General features: G+C 41.2%; 1 protein-coding gene across 2 annotated transcripts; it reads right to left on the reverse strand.

Annotated features, from left to right (window-relative positions):
- Window positions 1–589: 589 nt before the first annotated feature.
- Window positions 590–21,723, reverse strand: farsb (phenylalanyl-tRNA synthetase subunit beta). Of its 2 annotated transcripts, none has more exons than XM_086124941.1 (18): window positions 21,604–21,723; window positions 21,012–21,067; window positions 20,440–20,594; window positions 20,251–20,323; window positions 20,064–20,179; window positions 19,260–19,410; window positions 19,068–19,176; window positions 18,177–18,247; window positions 18,039–18,100; window positions 13,116–13,167; window positions 12,963–13,024; window positions 12,581–12,788; window positions 9,958–10,038; window positions 9,781–9,873; window positions 9,478–9,595; window positions 8,515–8,667; window positions 2,458–2,605; window positions 590–1,802 (listed from the first exon to the last, which is right to left on the reverse strand). In XM_086124941.1, exons 1-18 carry the CDS (start codon window positions 21,659–21,661, stop codon window positions 1,046–1,048), a joined length of 2,523 nt encoding a protein of 840 aa, XP_085981067.1. In that variant the 5' UTR covers window positions 21,662–21,723; the 3' UTR covers window positions 590–1,045. The 2 variants fall into 2 exon arrangements, with proteins under 2 accessions (XP_085981067.1, XP_085981068.1); XM_086124942.1 differs by having other exon boundaries at window positions 1,655–1,802; window positions 2,414–2,605.
- Window positions 21,724–22,012: the final 289 nt, after the last annotated feature.

Here is a 22,012-nt window from a genome sequence, read left to right on the forward strand (position 1 = left end):
TCCAGATGGGGGTTTTTTTCCTGTTTTTTCTGGGTTTTTTATGTGTTGGGTTTGAAAAGGCAAACAAACACATTTCCATTATATTTAACTGGTCATCAATTGCACACAGATTTTTGCCATTTGCACAGTGACCCGGTCGCTACCCCCAAACACATATAAGGGTGGGATCAACAATGACTTCAGTGTTTCTATGTTGGCATGTGAAAGTGTGTTACTAGAAAAGCGTTGGGCAATATACAGTCATCTTCTCATATAATTACTGTAAAGACACACGAGTGATCACGTTCTCATTGCAAGCAAGCACTTATGCTGTGGCTCCAATAAAGGACCAGAGCCAAGATTGCATAAAACAGAACCGGTTGAACAGAATTGTTTGAGAGGGATGTTAATCATAATTATCCTGCAAGTTTCTACAAGTCATCATCCTTGTTGCCAATATTTTGGGCGAACAGTGATGTTTGAAGGAACGATGGCGTGCCTGTCAGCCTTACTTTGAAAGATGGCTTTGTCAGCATGCTTTCCTTATTAACTTCACTTACGGAGAGAAAATTTTCAGCTCACAAAAAGAACTGAAAGAAAAAAAAAAGCATTGAAAGTTTAAAGCTTTATTGACTTCTTTTCAGATGGGAATCCAACAATCAGGAGAGGATAGCTAAGGATAAGCTGACACTTGTAATTTGGGTGTGCTGGACAACACAGAAAATGATCAGATGCATTTTGCATCACACATTTGGTTCTGGTTCACTTTGTGCTGCTATTATTTTTACCGGCTGAGATGTCACCGATGAGGTAAAACCTTTTTTAAAAAATATCTATAAAGAAAAACATGATAGGGTGAAGAGACCTGAACCACACCAGCGGACTGAGATTACTCAAGAGGAGGGTTTGCACTTGACAAAACAAACCACGCGAGTGTCCATTTGAAGTGAAACAAACCAGTGGAGTGTGACCACACCCTGAGAAGCTGGTTCTTCTGCATGGTTGATCCTCATTGTATCAGTGTGAAAACAAAGGGTAGCCAAGCGGCCGTGTGCTCCCCTTTCATTCAGATCTTGTTAAAGGCAGCCACGTCCACAGACTGAACATATTCCTCGAACGCGGTGATTGCTTCCTCCAGCTGATCCGTGCCCACTTTATCATCTTCTACCACGCATCCTATTTGGAGCTTCTTGATTCCATAACCCACCGGGACCAGCTTGGACTGTCCCCACAACAGCCCGTCCATGCCGACACTGCGGACACACTCCTCCATCTTGCCCATGTCCGTCTCATCATCCCAGGGTTTGACATCAAGAAGGATGGAGGATTTGGCGATGACTGCTGGTTTGTTGGACTTCCTGGCCGCATACTCTGCGAGCCTCTGCTCTTTCATTTTCGCTGCTTCTGCGCCGTCGCCTTCGTCGTCGGAGCCAAAGAGGTCTAGGTCTTCGTCGCTGTTGGTGGATGTGGGAGGAGTATCTGGCAGCACAAACTGTTTGTTGACCGCAGGGAGGTCAGCTTCCCCGTGGAAGGATTTGATGTGGTTGTACCAGCGCAGGAGATGACAGAAAGTCGGTGAGGGAGCAGAGGCGATGGCCTCAAAGACGGCCACGTCAGCTTGAGATGCTACAAAGCCTTCGATGTAGCTTTTGTCTGAAAGGAAATCATTGAGGGCTTTGAGAGCCTTGGGTGTGCTCAAATCCCCAAACACACTTTTGGAGGACGTGGAAGCTCGTGGGGCTTTTACTTCAGCGGGGAACTTGTGTCTGATAACTTCCTGGAGGGGGACCTCATGGGTGAGGTGCGTTTCAGCCGTGTGGCCACTAGAAAAACCACAAGCGACAAAACAGGATGAGCTTAGAATAGATGCACATACAAGCCGTGAAAAAGAGCACACATGTAGGTCAGTTGACGTCATTGACAAACACCCGAGAGCAGGGGTGTCCAACTCATTTTTTATCGGGGGCCACATCGTAGTTATGGTTTGCCTCGGTGGGCTATTATGACTGTGAAACCAAACAAAATTCATGCACGCCTCATATTACAAATACACACAACAAACGTTTTGAACTCAGGAGTCAACAGAAAAACTGTTCAAATATTACATTTATTTTAAAAGGGGGATTGTGAACAAAAAAAAGCTTGAAATATCGCCACATTGTTAAAAGTGACGACAATTTGCAATTTGGGGTATTTTCGCAAGAAACTTGGGAACGTGGGCCAGATTAACTGATGCGGCGGGACATGGCTGGCCTTGGTCTTGAGTTTGACACCTGTGCCGTGGAGTGAGTCAGAGTGGAAGTAAACAGGGCTCAATGACGTTAACGTACAAAACGAAGCGGCTCAACACTCTGGCGCTGGTTCTTTTATTGTCCTCATTCACTGGCATACTTCCAAATGTATTTCCGCTACTACAATTTAAGAATGGCATTGCCTTATTCTAGTTTGCAAGTTGAGCGCAGAAAAAGAGGAATTCACAGGAAAGGCTCGAGGTCCATCTCAAGGGCGGCACAGGGCATCGTCAGCTCAAAGTTGTTAATGACTTGTGGGTGGAGGACCCCGAGATGTCCAACGCTTTTTCCATGGACAAAGATCTCCGCACAGCGCCCGGGGAAAAAAGTGGAATCTGGAATAAGAGAAACAATCATCACTACTGATGCAGTTTTGCCCCGATTCCGAGGTTGTGACTCCAGCGAACGTGCCAGAATCACCCAACCACCATAGATGAAACTCTGCAATAGAGACCATGATGTGGGCATTGTGGTGGCACAATGTACTTTTGCAAAGCTTTTTTCTTTTTTCCCTCACACTATTGTTTAATTCACCCACTCAAACGATGATGGCGGCCTATATTGTCCCAAAAGAAAGTTCTGTCACCCGAGCCATGTCTGTACATGTTTGCCGAGTCATCTTTCCAAGAGGCAAGTGATGCTGTTACAGGATACACTCTTGTTGCTACTTCAATGCTAAATTGGAGAACCCCCAAGGAGTTGCACTTTACGACTTGATGTTGATAGTTGTCAACAATAACCTTGACTTATTTGTCCAGTTAAGGTAGGATGACTTTTCTCTGATCAGGAGTTGGGTATTCTGTCATTACTGACGGAAGCCCGTTTTGCTGTCAAATGACGACAAATTTAATATAAAAATGATTAAAAATCGAGATTAACAGACTGACAAGTGGGGCTTTGTCCATCGGTGCGATTATTACTACCGACGGACCACTCAGTACGTCACTGACATCAGCCAAATGAAACACATCCCGTATTTTCCACACTATGAGGTGCATCTAAAAGCATTCAATTTAATAAAAGCTGACCGCGCGCCTAATAATCCGATGCACCTTATATATTCATCAATATTCTGATTTCTTGGACGTAGTATTTTAAATGCTCTGTAAAGCGCATTGTTACAGCTGCAGCGGTTGTGAAAGTGCTATGTAAATAAAGCTGCATTGTATTGTATTCACTTCAGCACAGCTCCATCAAATGGATGTGTAACGCAACCGTAGCCACTACTGTAGCTTCTATTCTATGCGCCTTATAATGCGGCGCACCCTATACAGTCAAACCTCGGTTTTCGAACGTCGCTGTTCTCACCCAAATCGGTTTTCGAGTTTTTTATGCCTCGGATTACGACCGAAAATCGGTTCTCGACTAAACTCACTTGAATGCGCCACTTGACTCCTCTCCCCTTCCTTACACGAGGAAGTGACACTTCCTCGGGTAGACGAGGAAGTGACGCTTCCTCGTGTAGCGTTCCATTGTGAGCAGACGTGTTCAATAAAGATTTTTTTTTAAAAAAGATCGTGGTTTCGGTTTTCGAACAAATCGGTTTTCGAACAGCCTTCTGGAACGGATTATGGTTGAAAACCAAGCTATGACTGCATATGAAAGCAGTTTTTACATCAACCATTCATTGAAGATGCCCCTTATACTCTGAAACACCTTATAGTGCGGAAAATACAGTACTAATTGCTCCCGAGTAAAAGTATTCAAGCCGGACATGTTCATGAAGACATGGTGTAAAAATGGTATCTGCAATGCCAAACGGAAGTGAGCAAGAATGCTCTCTTTACACATACATGTTGATGTTATCAGTTTACGAGGGACCTGGCAAATGACATTTCGAGATTAGGAATTGTGTCTGATGTCAGAATATGTCAGAAGGCATGCTCAGCATGTATTGTATTGTATTGTATGCTCAGTCAGCACTGAACTTACTATTGTTTAGAATACAAATAATCACTGTAACTATGACTTTACGATAGCATGACTGTACTGTACTGACAGACTGCGGCACGTTCCGGCTTACTTCCACTTCTGGCAAGGTCCTCGCCATATGAAGTGGACTCTGTTGTCAAATCATAAGTGTCTGAGGCCAACGCTAGCGTTATTATTGTAATGGCCATTCTCACAGCAGACATTGCGGCACCATCATTTTTTTGCTCCAGTACTTTTGCATATGTAGTACAGCCTGTTTATGACTTATTTTACTCGGAACTGCAACATGAATCATGAAAAATTATTATTAATCAAAAACACATTTTGGGGGGAGCCGTGTTGCGGAAAGTCTCACTTCGCCATCCCATTTCATGTTGTTGGAGAAACAGAAAGAGAGAGCAGAGAGGTCAGTCACAGCGTCAATGGTGGTCTAGTGTCTGTCATGAGAGCTTTATTTGCCCTCATCAGTCAATTATTTTCCCACATTATCTTTCACTGCTCAACTCTCCGCTCACCTATTTTAAACCCAAAGTTTGTGACCTAAGCGCAGGGGAATCGCTTCCAGACATTTGGTGATTAAAGCGGCAGAGTTTTGTCGGGCTGGGTAGTACCAGTTGATGTCTTTTATTCAACATCAGTGAGCAGAGAGCGATATATATATACAGTATATATTAGGAAAAAAAAAGGTTAGACATTACTCCATAACAAATACCTCTGTGGCCATGGAACCATAATTGGACTTCATATCTTATTAATTTCACAAAAGATTTCTAGTGAATCTAATGTGAGGAAACAATATCCAAAGCCATCTGCCGTTAAAAGGGAGACTGACAATTGGCTCAGCTTGCTTGAAAATAGTGACTGATAATCATACTGATTTGTGATTCACAGGATATGGGAGTTGCTATGACAACATCCCCCACACACAAGAGACATGGCATTCCACTGAAGTCCACTGCTGGGTTTTCAGACACCACGGCTCACAGTACAGTACATACGTAGGAAGAGAGAAAAAAAAGCTGTTCCTTTATCAAAATGGTTTCATTTTGTCTTAGCTCACATGTACTCGTACTTTGAACAGAAAGCAAAGACAGCGGTAGAAATACATCTGCAGCATCTTCAATGATCAGTCAGTCATTGAAAATTGAACCAGACCACTTTCCGCCCTTTCTTCAACGGTCTGCGCTCACAGTGACAAGAGGACATTGGCTACGGTTTCGAAGACCCATCTGAGAAAGATTGAAATAAGACTCTCGACAATCACTTGAAAATGAAATCTTGACAAAAATATTAATCAGCGTACCAAACTTTGCAAAAATGAGCGATGCCCAATATGACTGCTCACACTTAGGGCCCGCATTGACCAACCGCGGGATGCGCAGACTCAAACGGCATACAAGTTACCCCACAAACATTAACAGCAATACACAAACAATACAAATATTAAACGTTACACAAGTTTACTTGGCCAGGGTTGCCCCAGTGGTTTAATTGACGGTAACCTCCCCAATGGCTGCCATGTGGAATTATTTTGCTCATTTAATGACATCTCTCTAAAGCATCATACTGTATTCACGCCATCTGTAATGGTCAGTGCTCTCGTGGTAAGTTTAGAGTTACATCAAGTGTTTGGACAGATGCACATATTTTACCAGGAGCACAGTCGCGCTTCACTTAAATATTTTGGAGTGCTGGAAGAAAATTTAGGGGTGCATGTCAATTTGACTGGCACGGTAAATATTGCCCCTTTGCTCCAGTTTCACTGTCTTACTGATAAATACTTGCAAAAACTACAAAATTTTCAATGCGCATTTTATTGTGCACGTTCTGGGATACCATAAATTCCAAGTATAAGCTATACAGTTGAAATACTACAAATGTAAAGTTAATATTTAAAGACCAACAGTGTGCACAAGGACCAATGTGTGTGCAGTGAACATTTCCGGGACAAGGAGCGATTTATAGTTGGAGATGAGACATGCCACACAGGTGATTTTAAAAAAACCTATGCCGTGCTGAGCATTTTTAATGAGCAGGAAGTGCGAAATGAATTGAACTGCCCGAGGGAAGATCTGCTTTCGATCAAACCTCCGCCATCCCCAGAGGTTGCGGCAGCATTACGTCCATAATCCGAGTCTGCGCTCGTAAATTAAACCGCAAAGCAGCACTCTGATCATCATGCGCGTAAAGTAAGAAGACTTAATTCCAGCATTGTACATGCGTGTGTAACTCGCTCGTGACATGGCAGACATGATGTTGTCTGCTGCGCTTCCTGATCCCACTTGTTCGCCAACGTAGACTTATTTCACAGTATTGTCTGGAAACGGTATGGCTTCACTCTTTAAGGATTAACGCTAGAGATGCATTCCGTTCAGTGTCGCTTTGTGTGTATATCATTGTGCAGGTTAGCCCCAAATTGACACACACGTTCCGGTTATCTAGTGACACGTTCAAAGAACATGATGACGAGCTAAATTATGTCGGTTTTTATTTTTTTAAGTTATTAATTGTATTTGAAAAATAATGTTTTCAAATTCATTATCGACAAACATGAACTTTTTATGCGAATGCCATACGCATTTGAAATATCCTTTCCACTGACATTCCAACAATGGACAAGCACAATTTAGAATTATTGTTATTATTTATTTTACTTCACTCATTCAGTCCCAAAGACGTTTTCATGTCTTTTCAGACTTGGTCTAGAATTGGCTGGTACTGAATGAGTTAATAGCAGTGGTCCCCAAACAGTACCACTGACCGTGTAAGAACAGTTTGAAATATCACTCACAACGTCATGGTGTCGTCGTATGTTGTATTCTGAGTCAACTGATTGTGAAGGTAATGAAACAGTGCCATAAAATATCGATGTTAGTGTGCGTAGTTTTAAAATATCTACGATGAATAATAGTCGGCTGATGTTTATCAAGCAGTTGTTGTCCGTGTATTATTGGACACAATAATCTGCCCCCCCACCCCCCCTCGCTGCCATATTTTCACCACTCTGCAAGGTTTACAGCACACGCTTACATGACCATTCTTGACAGCACCTTCAGTTCCGCTGTTAGCACCACTTCTGTTTTTTTTTTTCTCATACATGCTGCTCTTCCTTGAATTCTATCTATCTTGCCTCTGCTCACATCGATACCTGAGCCCCAATTGATTTGATCACCTAAAGTGTGCCCTTGGAGCATGCTTGTCAAAGGGAGCAGGGATAAATGACTGGGTGGGCCATGGGCGAATACAAGAAGCGGGAGAGGGAAGCCCAAACTGAATGTATGTGTATTTGGATACAAGAACCTAAATATGTTCAGGTGGAATCTGTATGCGCTTCAAACCTGCGACAGTATATGTCCAAAGTATAACAAAAACAGACGACCGTCAAGACGAAGCCTTAATCGGTCAAAATAAATATATAAATAAAATAACATTTTCAAAAAAGCAAATTTGCGCCCCTATTATTGATAGTACAAAGACCGAGCCAATGGCAGCCAAGCACTTCAAACGTCTGCTGTCATGCCGAGCCCCCACCAAGAAGAAGCCGAATAAACCAAACGTGTGTCACAAAAGCAAACGTATGTATTCCATCATGTTCACAAGTGCCTTCTTAAAAGTCTTAAGCCATGAGCGATGCAATCAATAAAACGATGCGCCGACTAACCTTGTCTATTAAGCGCAAATGAATATGAGATTTGAGACTTGCACCGTGATTCACATGGGACCTTCTGTAACAAACTACCATAGGAATCAATTTGAAACAACCCCCCCCCCCCAGCAAAATAAAAAGTAGCTAAGATTACTATTTTCACTCATTGTCTAAAAACCATACAGATGTTCGAGGCGACACCACACAGCTTTCGCTGAACAAGGACACAGATGTAGTTTTGCAAGACCTCTCAAATATAAGTTGTGTTCAAGAGCGGCATTGTAGTTGTTGTCAAGATACTACTTTGAATTGGTTAATATTGCGTAAAAATATGAGCCGAAGTGATGATGGACCATTTGTATGGATGCACTTTTTTTTTTTTAAATCATATTTGAACATATATGGTTTCTGCCAGACAGCGGCATTGTGCAACGTGTACAATACACAAGCTACGCATCCATTTCATAAGCCGATTATCTTTGTCCAGGTCGCAGGTGTGCTGGAACCTATCGCAGCTGACTTTGGGTTAAACCTTCGGCTGGTCGCCAGCCAATAGCAGTGCATAAATAACCATTTAGACTCTCACACCTATAGATAATTTCGAGCATTCCATTAACCTGGCATGCATGTTTTTGAAATGTGGGAGGAAGACCAAGAACCCCTTACCGTCTGCAGCCTGGATATGGTAGCCCTCTCCTCGGGTGGGTTTCACCGCCAGCAGCTGCATGGTGCGGTCCAGTAGGCCATGGATCACTTCGAAGCCTGGACTCTTGTTGTAGTACAAGGCACAAATATGTCGACTGTTCCTTGCCCCAACATCTGGTTGGAGGGAGGATAGCCACCAGGATATAATTACATTTTGTTGTATAAATGAATATATTTAGATATAATTGTACATTTTCTATTGACCATTTTTCTTGGCTGGTTTCATGGAAGAAGTCTTTATAGTGAGGTCAAAAATGCATGTAACTGCCACCTGTAATTTCAGTAAATCGGTACAATGCCAAAGTAAACTAGAATCTTAAATTTCAATTGCAATATGCCTCTTTAGCTTATAAAAAAAAGTTTAAACTAGTGCATGATTCTATAAAGCTGGGGCGGGGGACGCCAACTCGTCTAAGTTGCCATCAAACATTTGTCGACAAAAATGAATGCCTCAAAACCGCAATTATTCATTTTAAAATGATATTTGTCATGTTTGGCCACTTCTATGTTTACCACATGGATATCTGTCCATGCAAATCCCCGTTCAATGACGGAGGAGGCCTTGCCACATGTGAATGTTTCGAATCTGTGTGTGTGAGTATCTTGACACTACGTGATGCTTGTGTCAAAAATAAATGCCGTGCCCCGTGATCCACAAACACACAATTGACAAGGAGAATTGAATATTTACAAATGATCAGTCAAGATTAATGCAAACGCAGCGTATTTAAAAGAAAAAGAAAAAACACGTGAAAATCACTGATCTACTTGTGTGAATCATTTTGAGACAAGTTGCTCCCCGTAGTGTTTAGCTTTGATTAAAATTCACATCGCCTCAGTCACAAAATGATACAACTGTTTCTCTGTAATATGGGCAATTGTTCGGCATGGCTACGTTAGTGACTTGACCCATTCTGACCCTACCCTTGGTGTCATCCTTCAGCACGACGTCAGATATCTCAAAAAGCTTGAGGGGCAGGGGCATCTTCCTGTTGGCTGCAATTGTTTTTAACAGGCCAGGCAGCAGGGTGGTGCGTGCCACCTGGTGGAGCAAAAGAATAGTGTTTTTAAGAAAAGGGATAGAATATTTTCATCAAGTCAGAGAGGCCCCTCTTATGGCGGGAATACAACCCAACTTCAAAACACACCTAGTTGGCGTCATTATTTCCGGGTATGGACAGGCAAAACAGTCTGAACGGCAAAAGAGTTACTTTCACTGTTGATCACCTGGAACTCTGCAGTCTTGGGATTGGAGATGTGAATAGCCCTGGTCTCTGAGATCTTCTTACCAAGCTTGTCGGCGATATCTTCTTGGGAGCACTACAGGAGAGGCGTTGGGAAATTCTTGTTACTCGTCTTTCCAATGAGGGCAAACACGTTTGCAAATTGTTTCGTGCGCTTTACCAAAGCAAAGTTGAGGGCTTCGGTGAAACCCGCAGCTGCGAGGTCGTGTCTTAACAGCTCTGTCAGTTTATTCAGCGGAAACTATTACCATAGAAAGAAGAACACAAATATTTGATGGCAGTGCATTCAGTGGCGTCTACATTTGATATCATATCCCAAGGGTCACCAACATGTTGGAGAGTGAGAGAGACTTCTTGGTTACTGATTAGTGCGAAGGGACACAAGTTTGATACACTTCTGAAATAACACATTTGCTCAAATTACATTGAATTATAAGCCATTGTTGTAAGTTTATGATTAGTGATTAAAAAAAAAAACATTTACCAGAGTTAAAACGGGGCACAGTGCAATTAACCAAGTAATTGATAAATTATCTTAATATATAACACATATAATAATTAAAAAATGCAAACATAAACAATGTCTCATTATATAAATATCTTTTTACATTTTAATTCAATTTTTAAAACTCATCACCTTTTCATTCTATAGCTTTTGACTCGGATATAACATTTTAGTATTTTGTGGTGTTTCCTGTTTTTATGTACCTAAAGACTTTATTTTTTAACTTTTTTAAAAAAAATATGTCTTCTAACTCCACATACAGCACTTCGTATGCAGCGAAAGTTGTTTTTAGAGTGTGCCATAATATAAGTTGAAAATAATCAAAAGGCAAATGGCATGAAAACACTGAAGATTTCTCACAATAATTAGGAACCAGATAAATACCAATGCAGGAGGTCCCCAAGATCGGAACAAAATGGGACCCCAGGTTTGCAAGCTAAATTGTTCCTAAATCGTTACATATTCAATTTTAATCTATTTCGGTAATTGCCATTTTGAGTTTGATGAAAAAAAAAAAAAAGTAAAAAAATGTAGTGTGGTGCCAAAGGAGAGACAAGAGCGGTGTCGCAAAACATGACCACTTTTCACCATGTTCAGACAGATGTAGACGGACAAGGAGAAATGAGAAGTGATTTCTGGTGATAGGCAGAGTCACCGGAGATGTCTTATGTTCGGTGGATTCCTCCATGAGTGCAAGTTCAGGTTAGACTGCTCAGGTGGAAACCGGGTAGGTGCTGATGAAGGAATTGCAGAGGAATCGACGGCCTTGTGGTCTTCCTACTTCTTTGTGGTGTTTAACAACAGACGGCAAACTGGTCTTCGTGTTCTCATCGTAAATGAGTGTTGGAAATGCATGTCAACAATGAAGCGGTGCGTGCTGCTTGGCACTGACTGCGGCAGAAAGGGCAACTAGTTCTGTACAGCAGCGGTCTCCAACCTTTTTTGCCCCGCGGACCGGTTTAATTCATTCATTCATTTTCCGAACCGCTTTTATCCCCACTCGGGTCACGGGGGGTGCTGGAGCCTATCCCAGCTGTCTTCTGGCAGTCGGCGGGGGACACCCTGAATCGGTTGCCAGACAATCGCAGGGCACACAGAGACGAACAACCATCCGCGCTCACACTCACACCTAGGGACAATTTTGAGTGTTCAATCAGCCTGCCATGCATGTCTTTGGAATGTGGGAGGAGAAACCCATGCAGGCCCGGGGAGAACATGCAAACTCCACACAGGGAGGCCGGAGCCGGGATCGAACCCACGACCGCCGCACTCTGAGGTCGACGCGCTAACCACTGGACCACCGGGCCGCCCATGACCGGTTTAATGTCAGACAATATTTAAGGTGTGGTGGATAAATACAACAAAATAATATGATATGACCTGCATGAAAACGGTGGTATTTTCATAACATAATAATAAACACAAATCATGACACGAGGAATGTGTATCTGGCCGTAACACTCACTGGTCACTATGGTAATGTTTAAACGTGCCTTCAAAATAAGATACAGTGCAAATAAGTGCATGAAAAATATGACTCACAATCGCCGCATATTATGCAGAGTAGGTTGGTGCGTGGGAATCTCCCTTTGAGATAAATCCGTATCTTAAATAGGACTCCTGATACTGTCTTATTAAATGTAACCTTTTTCTAGGAAGTCATAGGCTCCTCTTCTGTCTCCTGGCTGGGCCTTTTCCCCTTCCCCTTTTCAAAGACGTTTGTTTTTTTACTAATTTTGCTATCTCTTGGGTTTCATTTTAGCGGTAACCGATCACGTGACCGAGAAGCGCCGCCTTCACCTGCGTCAAGAGTGATATACTGTAGACGGATATAACAAAGAATCCTGTAATTTTTCAAAATAAAACATCTTTCAGATTCCGAAATGAAAGAATAAAACGGAAGTAATGTAAGTTATTTAGTCTTTCTGTGCGGCCCGGCACCAAATGACCCGCGGGTTTGGGGACCGCTGCTGTACAGTATCATGTGGTGTGCACTACATCATTTTACACACATTTATGGACATCCAGTAAGCGTTTGTTCGTATCTACGAATGGTTTTAAGTCCTTCTGTACTGTATGCAACATTTTATTTCTAAACATCTCTTCCACTGTTGACATTTCATTTTTAATGATGTTTTTTTCCCTCCAAAATCACAATGCTTCAGCACTGGTGAGCTGTATTTGGAACAGGCCTGAGGGATTTTCGTTGGTACTTACCTGGTGCCCGCGGGCAAAATGTTGGTGACCCCTGTCGTACATGTATGTTGAACTTGCGTACCTGGTTGGCTATGGTGTAGGTCTGTGGTGTGGTGCGGGTGATGTTGTTGAAGCCAAAAGCCATGGCTGCATCCTCCATGATATCACAGGCATGGATGACATCTGAGCGGGTGGGTGGGATTTCAACCTCTATTTCATCGCCAACACCAGTAGCCCGAGAACGCAGGCACATCCGTGTTAGGAGCTGGGCGATATTCTCTGTTGACTCACTTTGAAGAAAAAAACAAAATGTGTACAAGTCAACTCCCAGAGGATCTGAGGAACAGGTTCTGCTTTTCCAAGTAAACATGTTGAAATGTTGACTTAGGAAATGGACTGCAAAAAGAAACCCCCGCCCCCCAAGAAAGATGACTGCTTGTTGTGGGTATGTTTGAAAATCTTACTTGATCCCAACTTTGTTATTAACAAACTTGCAGGACAGCTTCTCCTTCCTGTAAGCCAGCTCCTAGAAATTACAGCAGACAACGGGAGCAGGGGATTTAGAGGTGATTTGTGTGTAATGGGTGATTGGAGGATAACTGCAATGAATACAGTACTGGATATTTGCAGGTTGTGCCATCAGCATTCACCACTTCAACCTCTTCGACACTGAAAAAGCAAATGGGAGAAATATTTTATTTTATTTTTTTAAATCTTAATACAACAACACTAACCAGATCTGCTATTAAATGTGACCTCCACTAACAATTAAAGTTTGGGCAGATTGGTATTGAGTGGTGTCCCACAAAGGGTCCTTCTGTCAATTGCGAGTAATTGGCATACACGCAACCATCCACCCACTAAAAATGGTTAATTGTCTCTTAATTAAATCAGAAATATACAACTCACTGTGTGCCACAGTTAAATAATTTCAAATTCATCGATTATTTGAGTTAGACAAAAAATAAATAAATAAAAAATACATGCCCAGTCCGTACATGTGTATATTATGTGAAAACTCTCCACAACAACCCGGACTAAACTTAGCCCCTCACCAAGATATCAGTGTCGTCTCTCAGTCGAGATATATCACTTCAGAATATAGCAGAATCTTGATTTAACAGACACCGGATTTAGTAGAGAGAAAATTGTATGCAGTCAATTCAAAACGGCATTTTGTAGTTGGCAAAGTATAAACCAGGTCTAGAATTAGCTGATGTTTTATTATTGGCATTGTGCTGCAGTCAGCAGAGTACACTTATTTCCGGGTTGTGCCACTGTTGCCAGATATACAGTATAAGAAGACTGGAGCAAACTAACAAACAGGTAATAATTGGACATACACCTTTGTGGTGACCATTTTGGCAGGGGTAAAAAATTGTGGATAGCATGCACATTAACTTAGCATCGCCGTAGACACAAGCGTGACATATCTACCAATTATATTCATGTCTGTTGTTTGATTCATGAAGCTAGCTTGTGTACATGTCTCCCGAATGCTATTTTAGTACGGCATAGTTTTTCAAATGTTTTATTTTGTCAAGCCCTTTGTACAATGCAGTCAGATAGCGCTAAGAACAAAACTTCCATCAAAGATTGCTTCTCAGACATCTTACCAAGCTGACGTGGCGTTACTGACGTGTCACTCATGAACCGTCTGTGTGGCTAACTTATTACAATCACCACAGATGTCAGTTATTTAAGCAAATATTGAACATTTGGCACAGAGCTTAAGATAAGCATGAATAACTAAACTGGTCCACTCTTAAAACAAGTGTTGTAAAAGTTCATTAAAGTCAAACATCCAATGAAAAAAGGAAATTTCTCTAAATGTCCAATATTTGCTGAAGTAAGTGTCATTTTAGTGAAGAGAGTCTGAGTCTGCTTTATTTCTATATTTTTTTAGTTATACAAGTTATTTTACCTATACTGATACACTACCTATTGCTGCATTATGTACTGGCATGTCTTCTACTGTGGTGGTGCGACGAGACAAGTTAACTACAGTGAAAGTCCTCTACAACGAAATCATATTTGCAGCAAGAAACTTTTCACAACGAGGGACTTTTCACTACAACAAATTGATCTCAGATGTAAACACACACACACACACACACACACACACAAACGTATGTGTACTCTACTTTTACTCCAATAGTGCATATATATGAGCATTGACTTATTTGTCACTTCATATAGCCAGCGTAGAAAGAAACTAAAAGGGAAAGAAATTGCCAAATTTACGATCAGCATTCACTTTCACATACATCAATTTCTTGCATAATGTCTTTTACTTTGCTTCCTCCATCTTTCATTTTTATTACTTTTATCCTGTCTTCAAGCGTTAAAGCTTTTCTTTTCTTCACTCCTTGGTCTGCAAAGGTCAGTTTTTATAGCCGTTTTAGCCATTCATGCTACGTCTGAAACTAACAATAACAAATACTTTCTGTACTACTGCGCATGTGTAAACCATGGGTGTTTGCTGTTGCTGTTTCAGAGCTAAGCAGTAGCAGTCGCTGTAGGCTGAGGTTGGATGAGACTTTTGCAGAAGGCTTGTTTTCATTGTAGTGAATCTCGTTGCGAGGCAAGGGTAGAGAAAAACATTTCGTATAATGCAACAGGGGGGGTTTTTCGTTGTAGGGGGACCGGAAAAGTGGGAATGGCTTTAATGCATGAAGATTTTTCACACTAGGGGGTATTTTCGCCCATGTAGGTTTCATTGTAGAGGAGTTTCCCTGTATCTGACTCCTACGTTTGTAACCTCCCGTATGGCCTTTAGTTGAACAATACGAGACCACAACAACACAATATTAATATTGTGACTAGGATCCCTGTAATATCAAAGAGCTCAAATCAGCTTACTCTATTGAACTCAGTCTTATGCATCGTAGATCACTCTCTTTGAAAGCCCTGTTAGTTCATGACCTCATGAGAGATCATAATCTTAACATGATCGGTCTTTGCGTGACCCGGTTAAAACCCAATGAGAACCACTAAATGAGGCTTCACCTCCAAATTTTGTGAGTTCACATGTAGCACCCCTCGTAAGAAGGGTGGGGGTGTTGCCATTATTTCCGAATAAAACTTAGTCCTCGCTCAAACAACAGTTTTAAAACTTTTGAAGCTCTTGTTGTGCGATCCACAGCTTCGTGGCCATTTTATCTTTCAGTGATTTATCGGCCTTCTGCCCCTTGCACTGGCTTTCCAGATGATTTTTCTTAATTTGGGGCTGACTTGGTGCTCACGGAGATAATATACTAATAATGGGTGACTTTAATATACTCCCGACGGAACCCCTTACCGCGGAGTTTCAGACAATTGATACTTTTGGTTTTACGTAGATCACGAAGCGACCCATAAAAATAGCAACCCGATAGATTTGGGACTTACCCGGGGGCTTTCAACCTTAAGTGTAATGATATGATACAAATCTCATTGGGTTTAAGGCGGACCATTTTATTGAAACTGCCCTTGCTAAAATGACCAATGATCTTCTAGCTGTGGACTCGAACACCTCATCAATATTATTATTACTCAATCTTAGCGTTGCCTTTGGCACCGTCGATCACAACATACTATTAAAAGGCCTCAGAACTTATGTTGGTATTTCAGGCTCAGCTCTTTCCTGGTTTAGTTCAACAACATTGTGTCAAATGTTTGCCCACTCGGCATACATTGCAGCCTGGTCATCCTGGAAGGGGCTTCTCCCATCTGCGTCCCCTTCACAAGGTTTCTCATTTTTCCTCAGACGGGTTTTCTTTTTAGTTTTTCCTTGCCCTCCAAGGGGTTAGAGTCAGGGGGTGTCGTGAATACTTGTCAATTGTGGGCATGTGAAGATCTTTGAGACTGTTTGTGATTCAGGGCTATCTAAATAAATGTGACTTGACATTGTGCTACATTACAATGCCCGTAATAAAGATTCGTGAGAATAAAAAAGTTATTTGTGTGAAAAATTGATATACTCGATTGAAGGTGCTCTATCATAGTATCAGCAGCATACAAAAAACAACAGCACCGATACCATCATTCATCATGATAGTTTCCGTGAAAATATGTCATTCTAAAAATGTTTTAATCGTGACAGGCCGAGGTGAGCGACCTCAGGCCATCAGATAGAGTGGAAATAGCTGCGGATGATAAGATTGAAAGAACGATTGATAACTTCTTGAATGTTCAGCCCTGATATGTTCAAAAATCACAGTCAACACTCTGACAGGGAGCATTTCAAGAACAAAGTGCAAATATTTTGGAGTAAGTTACTGTTTTGTGAATTGTGCTCCAAATAAAGAACTTTATAATAAATAAAATACAGTTTGCAGCTCTACCCAATGTGAATTTAGTGACTACCCTCCGAAGACAGCTGGGATAGGCTCTAGCACCCCCCGCGACGGCGGATCAGAAAATGGATATGTATAGGAGAGAGAGAGAGAGAGACAGATCTGTTCGTTTTTAAGTGAAACGTATCAGGTGAAAACAGCTTAGACAAAAACGCTTTTATTCCAAAGAATTTCCAGGAGGACACTCTATTACTGAATTACTCAATAGCTGCAGCCCTACATTCAACCTTCATCCATCCATTTTCCGAACCGCTTGATCCTCATTAGGGTCGCGGGGGGTGCTGGAGCCTATCCCAGCTGTCTTCGGGCAGTAGGCGGGGGACACCCTGAACCGGTTGCCAGCCAATCACAGGGCACACAAAGACGAACAACCATTTGTGCTCAAACTCACATTTAGGGACAATTTGGAGTGTTCAATCAGCCTGCCATGCATGTTTTTGGAATGTGGGAGGAAACCGCAGTACCCGGAGAAAACCCACACAGGCCCGGAGAGAATGCAAACTCCACACAGGAAGGCCGGAGCCAGGATCGAACCCACGACCTCTGCACTGTGAGGTCAACGCGCTCACCACTGGAGAACCGAGCTGCCCTTACATTCAACCTCCCCGTTATATTGTGACATTTTTACAGTTTCATAAAATCCTTGCTTCGCTTCTCCCGGGTTAAACCTGCAAAAAATGCTGCTCAAAATGATTACGTTAATCCTTAAATAAAGTGATATTTGAGCAAAATTGCTCCTCAAAGAAATAACACTTTTTTCAAGCCGTGACACTAGTTAGCTGTCAGATGCAGATCTGGAGGACTAAATGTGCAGTGGATATGCTGTACACCAACATTTAAAAGTTTGGATACCGTTTCTCATTTCATAGCAGTCAAAAGTTTTTCCAAAACATTCAATTATTAGGGTATGGGAGACATATGAAACATTTTTGAGAGGTGACAGTGACCAAAGCAGTGATGTCAGGTTCGGGAAAGCAATGCAAAAAGGGAGATTACAAGTACTCTTGATAGTTTGACCTTGGAAGATGTTAGACTGATTATAATAAGGTGCAGCCGACGGCTGATTGGGAGCTGTGATGTCGCTGAATATGGGGTAGAAGATATCGAATGACTTCATCAAGAATATGCCTTTTCAATTCCATTTGTCACATTCCACCACACAATGATAAGAACTTTTTCATTTGGTGAGAAGATGTAACTTACGTGAAAGGCTGTGAGCAATACTCGCTGAACATGGTCACAATCATGTCCAACACAATCTTCGCCTGGAGAAGGGGCAAATTTTAATGGTTGAGAGAAGGCAGCATGGTCAACAAAATTTCCCTGTGGACTCAGTTCTACCTTCGTCAGGTCTGTGGCTGTGCACTCAACGAAAACATTATTTGTCTTCAGTGTAATTTTTGAGTGATCCCCTGCAAAAACAAATAGCTACACATTAAAACTGAACAAATACTGGAAATGCATTTCAAGGTTGTCCAATTAAAAACAGTCTGCCCCCCCCCCCCCACACCACACACAGTCTTGGTATTGGTACCTGTGACTATTGAAGATGAGAGTACCGGTACTACTACTATCTGCAGAAGAAAAAAACAAAACATGGTCCCGAATATCCCTAGTAACGGTACACTACAAAGACTGTATGTGTGGGTTGGCGGAAGAATGGCTGTGCAGTCGGGTCTTAGCTCACGTCAAACCAGAAATGTATTTTTTGCGTGTTTTTCACTCTCTCGCAGTCACAATGCAAAAAGACATGTTTTGGAATCGAAATAGTGCTCTGTAGTACCGACCCATATCGATCAGGACCAAAAAAAAAAAAAAAAAAGCATCGACTTTAGTACAGCAACGCTACTAACAATGATCTTGAACACAATGCATTTAATTACTTTGAAATCAGCACGATTCGTCGTTAAACACCAAATTTAAACATACACTGAGCTCTTTTTGCACACGGTGTCTTTGTTCATCTCGGATACAAAGTGATTGGGGAAGGTGTGGTCTTAAGTCTTATAATGTAGATGCTGAACAGGACATGCAGGCCAACCCAGAGAATCGAGTTACGCAAAAAAGTTCAAATCATAGCTACAACGTACAGAGATGCATAATCTTCATCGGAGATTGGCATTTTTTTTTTTAAATCAAGCACCACAACTTCATACAACACTTTACAAGCGGACATTTGTCATGCTTGCAATTTTAGCTAAGTTTAAGTAGCAATATACGGTAAATACTCACCGTTGATGATGGGAGGCATCGACAAGACAATACCATTGCTGTCATAAATGATGGGGTAGGCAGGCTTGTCTTCAATAATATGAAGGTAATGTCTCAGGTGGCTGTCAGTCTAAGTCAAGAGAGGACAAAAAGGTCAACAAAGCAAGGGGAAAAAAACAAAGGAAAACAATCTTAAATAAGCAGCTAATTAACCTTGTAGAGGCTCATGAGTTGGGTAGCAGTGTATTCTTTGCTCTGGTTGAGGGGCTTGAAGTGGATGTCTCCGGGTGGTTTAGCGGTATACGTGAAAGGACCTGAGATGGTGTTAAGGTCATGAGTCCCAATTGCCACAAGGCTCCTCTTTCTGCATAAGGATTGTTATAAAAGTTCAATTGTGGCATAATATACTAAAGGATAACAGGAAGACATTCAAAGCATCAGGCTAGTTTTGTAATGCATTTTTAATAGGTATGCATTATCATGATATCAAAATTGTGACTTTGAAACAACAGGAAAATATATTCTACTGTGTACTGATATGGCAACGATGCTATGGCAAGTCTCAATTTTTATTCTTTATTCATTCAAAACAATAGTATGTAATGGTGGCAGGCCTTTTCCCTTGTGATTAAACATTTATACAATTTGACGCTACAGCAGTGCGATTTAACATTAAAAAAAATATTCTCTCACAGCAACTAAGATTTGTAGCTTTGTTTAAAATATAAAAATTGCTTGACAGAAGACAAGACTGTTGTCACAAAACATAGATGTGTGAAAAGCAACACACATTTTTCTCTTTTTTTTTCCCCTCAAACTTTTGGTTTGGACAGTTCATTGCCCAAGTTGAAAAGGAAAGAAAATGTACATACAGAGGTGTATTGAGTTATTTGTGTTGAATCTAATTTGATTCACTGTAGTGATGCAGTAGTGCCCGTTCAAAGTCCAATATTCCCGTAAATCACTTGTTGCCTCTTTTTTTTTTCTCCACAAGCGAATTGTGACAGCTGACCTCACCTGCAGATGTTCTGATGGAGTTTTTCCTGCAGCTCAATGAAGCTATCGTAGCGCTCCTGTGTGAATGTGATGTTCCTTAAAACTGCTGCCACAGCATAGGGACGCACTGCTGCTGTCTGCACAGGACAACAACATCCAACTTGAAACATATTTTGGATCACTGTTTGCATAAAATTTTCAAACCCACCTCTTTGGTAATAATGAGCTTCTGAGGCTCACCATTCATCGGGCTAACACGTCTATACCGAGGTGCCTCCATCCTGGATAAAAAAAAATCTATGGTTCGTGTACACTGAAAAGTAACTTTGAACTGAGTATCAGAAAACAAACAACAATATTTTGACCAATGTGATCATTTCGCCCGACAAAGCCTTACTTATTCTTGAAGACCTGCAGCCCACGGACCAAACCTTCCAAACACAGAAGGTCATAGCGGTTTGCTGGTACATCAATCTTGTAAAGGACAACATCAGATGCTCCGGCTGCCTTGACATCACCCTGCTCACGGCTAATTATCTCCTTTTCTGAGGTCTGAAGAAGGATCAGGAGCACAAACTTTAGATAAATATCAGAGTTCAATTCTAAGAGCTCCACAAACCTCTGTTTGCATTAAACGTGAACGATTTATAAGCTCTTGTTCAAGTTACACTTGTAAAATACATTTTTACAAAAAATAATTTGTGATGATTCCACGCTCATGCATTCATTTCTTTCCATCTCAACATTTGTCAAGGATGTCCTACAAGTGTTTTAAAATCAAAATAATGTATCATGGTTTAATGCAAAAATTCAAGCAGCTTCTTTAATTTGGGTATCTGAGCCATTAAAATTATTACAATTTTTCCGGCTCTAAAAAAAATGTCTATACGAAAAGGTGTATTCAGTTAACTCACTGACTCCAAATACAGTAGTAAACTAAGTGGGTGCAATCAAATAAAGTATACTTACAATTTCATCCAGCTCCAGTCCAAATTCAAAACACAGTTCGTCAAACTCGTCATCAGCTGGACGAAAGGGAAAATCAGGCATTCATTTTAAGACAGTGGTAACATGCTCTATTTTTATTTTCCGGGTGAATGTCCACATGAGGAAAAAAAGTTCATCGTGGTATGACATGTAACGCATTCCAATGCTGAAATGCTCAGTGAAACACAAATAAAGACATTTCTAGGGATTTTATTTTTAAAATATTTAGGAAAGAAATCAATGCATAACAGCGTCTTCACCTTGTCTTTGATCTTAAATTTGCCTTATGATGATGCACCGAGGATGACGCAATGACGTTGACATTCACCGGAGACTAGACAACTAAGTATTCAAACAACTTTACTGTCACCCCAAATGAGGACATACAGTGTTGATTTTGAAGGTGTTTTGTTTTTAATGTAAAATGTTCTTAGATTGTAAATGTGTTAATTATACCTTAGCGAGGTGCCATCTGGCGCAAAATCAGAATACTTGTGGTGATGTTTTGGGGAACGGTAACATGTAAAACACGTATAGTTGTTTTACGTTAAATTAGCACATCAGTGTTACTTACTATAGGTTCTTCCCAACGCTTTAAAAAGAAGATCCCTTCTTACACCGACAGTCGGCATGTTTTCTGGTTAGCTTAGCCACGACTAAAAGGACCCCACCAGACGGCTTTTGCTGCCTATCGTGGTGCCTGAATAATCACACACAAAAAAAAAATTAACCAGTATTTCCAGTTCGACAAGAGTTAAACGTACAAACGACGCAAAACAGCCGTTTATTAATTTTGATGTTTGTTAAGCATGTCAAGTTAAGCCATTTATAATCAAGTTAAATTCTACAAACTCTATCAATAAATGTGATAAAGTAAATATGGTTCGGGAAAAGGATGGAATGTAGAAAGGACAAAAAGGAAAAACTGGGTGGCAAATGTAAATGAAAAACAGGTATGTAAAGACGAATGTGGTACATTTAAG

Source organism: Hippocampus guttulatus, chromosome 12 (genome assembly GCF_054856545.1).
Source record: "Hippocampus guttulatus isolate MCC_2025c chromosome 12, RoL_Hgut_1.0, whole genome shotgun sequence".
Taxonomy (NCBI): Eukaryota; Metazoa; Chordata; class Actinopteri; order Syngnathiformes; family Syngnathidae; genus Hippocampus; species Hippocampus guttulatus.